General features: G+C 34.5%; 2 protein-coding genes across 3 annotated transcripts in view; one reads left to right on the top strand and one right to left on the bottom strand.

The window, feature by feature from the left end:
- The window catches only part of LOC107685389 (gastrula zinc finger protein XlCGF57.1-like), a 228,654-nt gene that overhangs the window by 107,344 nt on the left and 119,795 nt on the right, over positions 1-1,515 (bottom strand). The gene's annotated exons all lie outside the window — the stretch shown is intronic.
- LOC107685397 (gastrula zinc finger protein XlCGF7.1-like) overlaps positions 113-1,515 on the top strand; it is a 13,377-nt gene continuing 11,974 nt past the window's right edge. The window contains exons 1-2 of one of the 2 annotated variants that reach the window (XM_016481971.1): positions 113-157; positions 558-693. In XM_016481971.1, coding sequence (XP_016337457.1) covers positions 609-693 — 85 coding nt within the window. In that variant the 5' untranslated portion in view covers positions 113-157; positions 558-608. Of the gene's footprint in view, positions 158-291; positions 314-557; positions 694-1,515 lie in introns of those variants that run through there. The other variant, XM_016481972.1, reaches the window with a different exon arrangement.

Raw genomic sequence — 1,515 nt, forward strand, 5'->3', positions numbered from 1 at the left:
TTTATTTTCGTTTGCAAAACTTTATTTTCGTTTGCAAAACTTTATTTTCTTTTGCAAAACGTTATTATTTTGCATATATATGTGGCATTATTTTGACTCCATAGTGACGTCACAACTCTGCGCCGCGATCCTGCATTTGTGATTCGGTTGCGCAAAGGTATGTTTTTTTTTAATGATTTAAAGTGTTTAATCCAATGATAACCGTTTTGTCAGTTTCATAGAATTAATTGTTATTAAATGTAGGACTATAATGCTTTCAATGTACCTCATTTTTGTGAGTACAAACGTAACGTAGCCACACGTAACAGAAAAGGTGCGTCTCGTTTCGCTCCCTTTATCGTGAATCAGTTTGTCTGAAGTAAATATGAACTGTTTCTATATTTTGTGCCCTTTCATTAATTTATAGTTCCAGTTTTGAGTGTTTTAGGCTATTCGGGACCATTGAATAACACGTTGATAGACTCTTGTCAGTGCGCTGAATAGGGAGCTGATTGAGACCGGGATTTTATCAGTTAATTATTCTCATCTTACACATGACAAATTGTCTAAACACGCAGGAAAAACTCCTGGAGATGCGACTGAGCTCCATGTGACACAGCATTATAAAAATGGCTCTTATTAAAGAGGAGAGTGAAGATGTGAGGATTGAAGAAGCATTCAGAGTCAAACATGAAGATATCGAGACACAAACAGGTTAGTTACCTTATCAACTATCATAGGAGGAACTGGAAGAGTAACTGTTAACGTTAAAATACAATTTCAGATTGCATATGTCCATTAATATGTAATTTAACCCGGATTGCTGTCGTTCTGTGTCAACACGACCAGAGGTCTCCTCTAAAAAAATTGATAATTTACTTTTTAGTGAAAGAAATGCATAAGTGAAGAAGAAAGTAAAAATTTTAAATGTCATGGACGAATATTTAACTGAGCAACATTTGTAGTTTCAACACAATTTGTTTTTCAGACAATCTTCCTAAAATACATAAAATATTAGCTTTATACAAAGTGACCCACATTTGTTTTCAGCCATTAAAAATTGGTAAAATTCAACAATTTGGAAATTTTTTCCATATACATGGCAATCAGACAGGTGGTTTGATAGAGGGAAGATACATTTCTATTTACAAGAAAATTTGTTCTTCAGCCATTCCTCTTTAAAAGCTTCTGGTGTGTTCAAGTCATGTCGGATAGATCGTATTTACGAGTTGAACGCACATGAACGCCACCACAAAGTCGTTATTACGAGTGGGAAACTCGAAATTTTCTTTAAGCCCCGAGTTTCCGAGTTGGGGACGTGTCAATGAGAAACATGGCGGAATCCATGGATGCAACGTCTGTAGTTGACGGTACATTTTTGTTTAAATTGATAAGTTTAGTTGTCCTATAAATTTAAATTGGTCATGTTCTTGTTACGCAGCTAGTTCATTAAATCCAAGTAAAGACATAAATCACAATACTTATAGGTATTAAGCAGTGACATTGTCAGGCTTTTTATTTACAAAAAATAAGCTT

This window comes from Sinocyclocheilus anshuiensis, unplaced genomic scaffold (assembly GCF_001515605.1).
Source record: "Sinocyclocheilus anshuiensis isolate Anshui unplaced genomic scaffold, SAMN03320099.WGS_v1.1 scaffold982, whole genome shotgun sequence".
Classification (NCBI taxonomy): Eukaryota; Metazoa; Chordata; class Actinopteri; order Cypriniformes; family Cyprinidae; genus Sinocyclocheilus; species Sinocyclocheilus anshuiensis.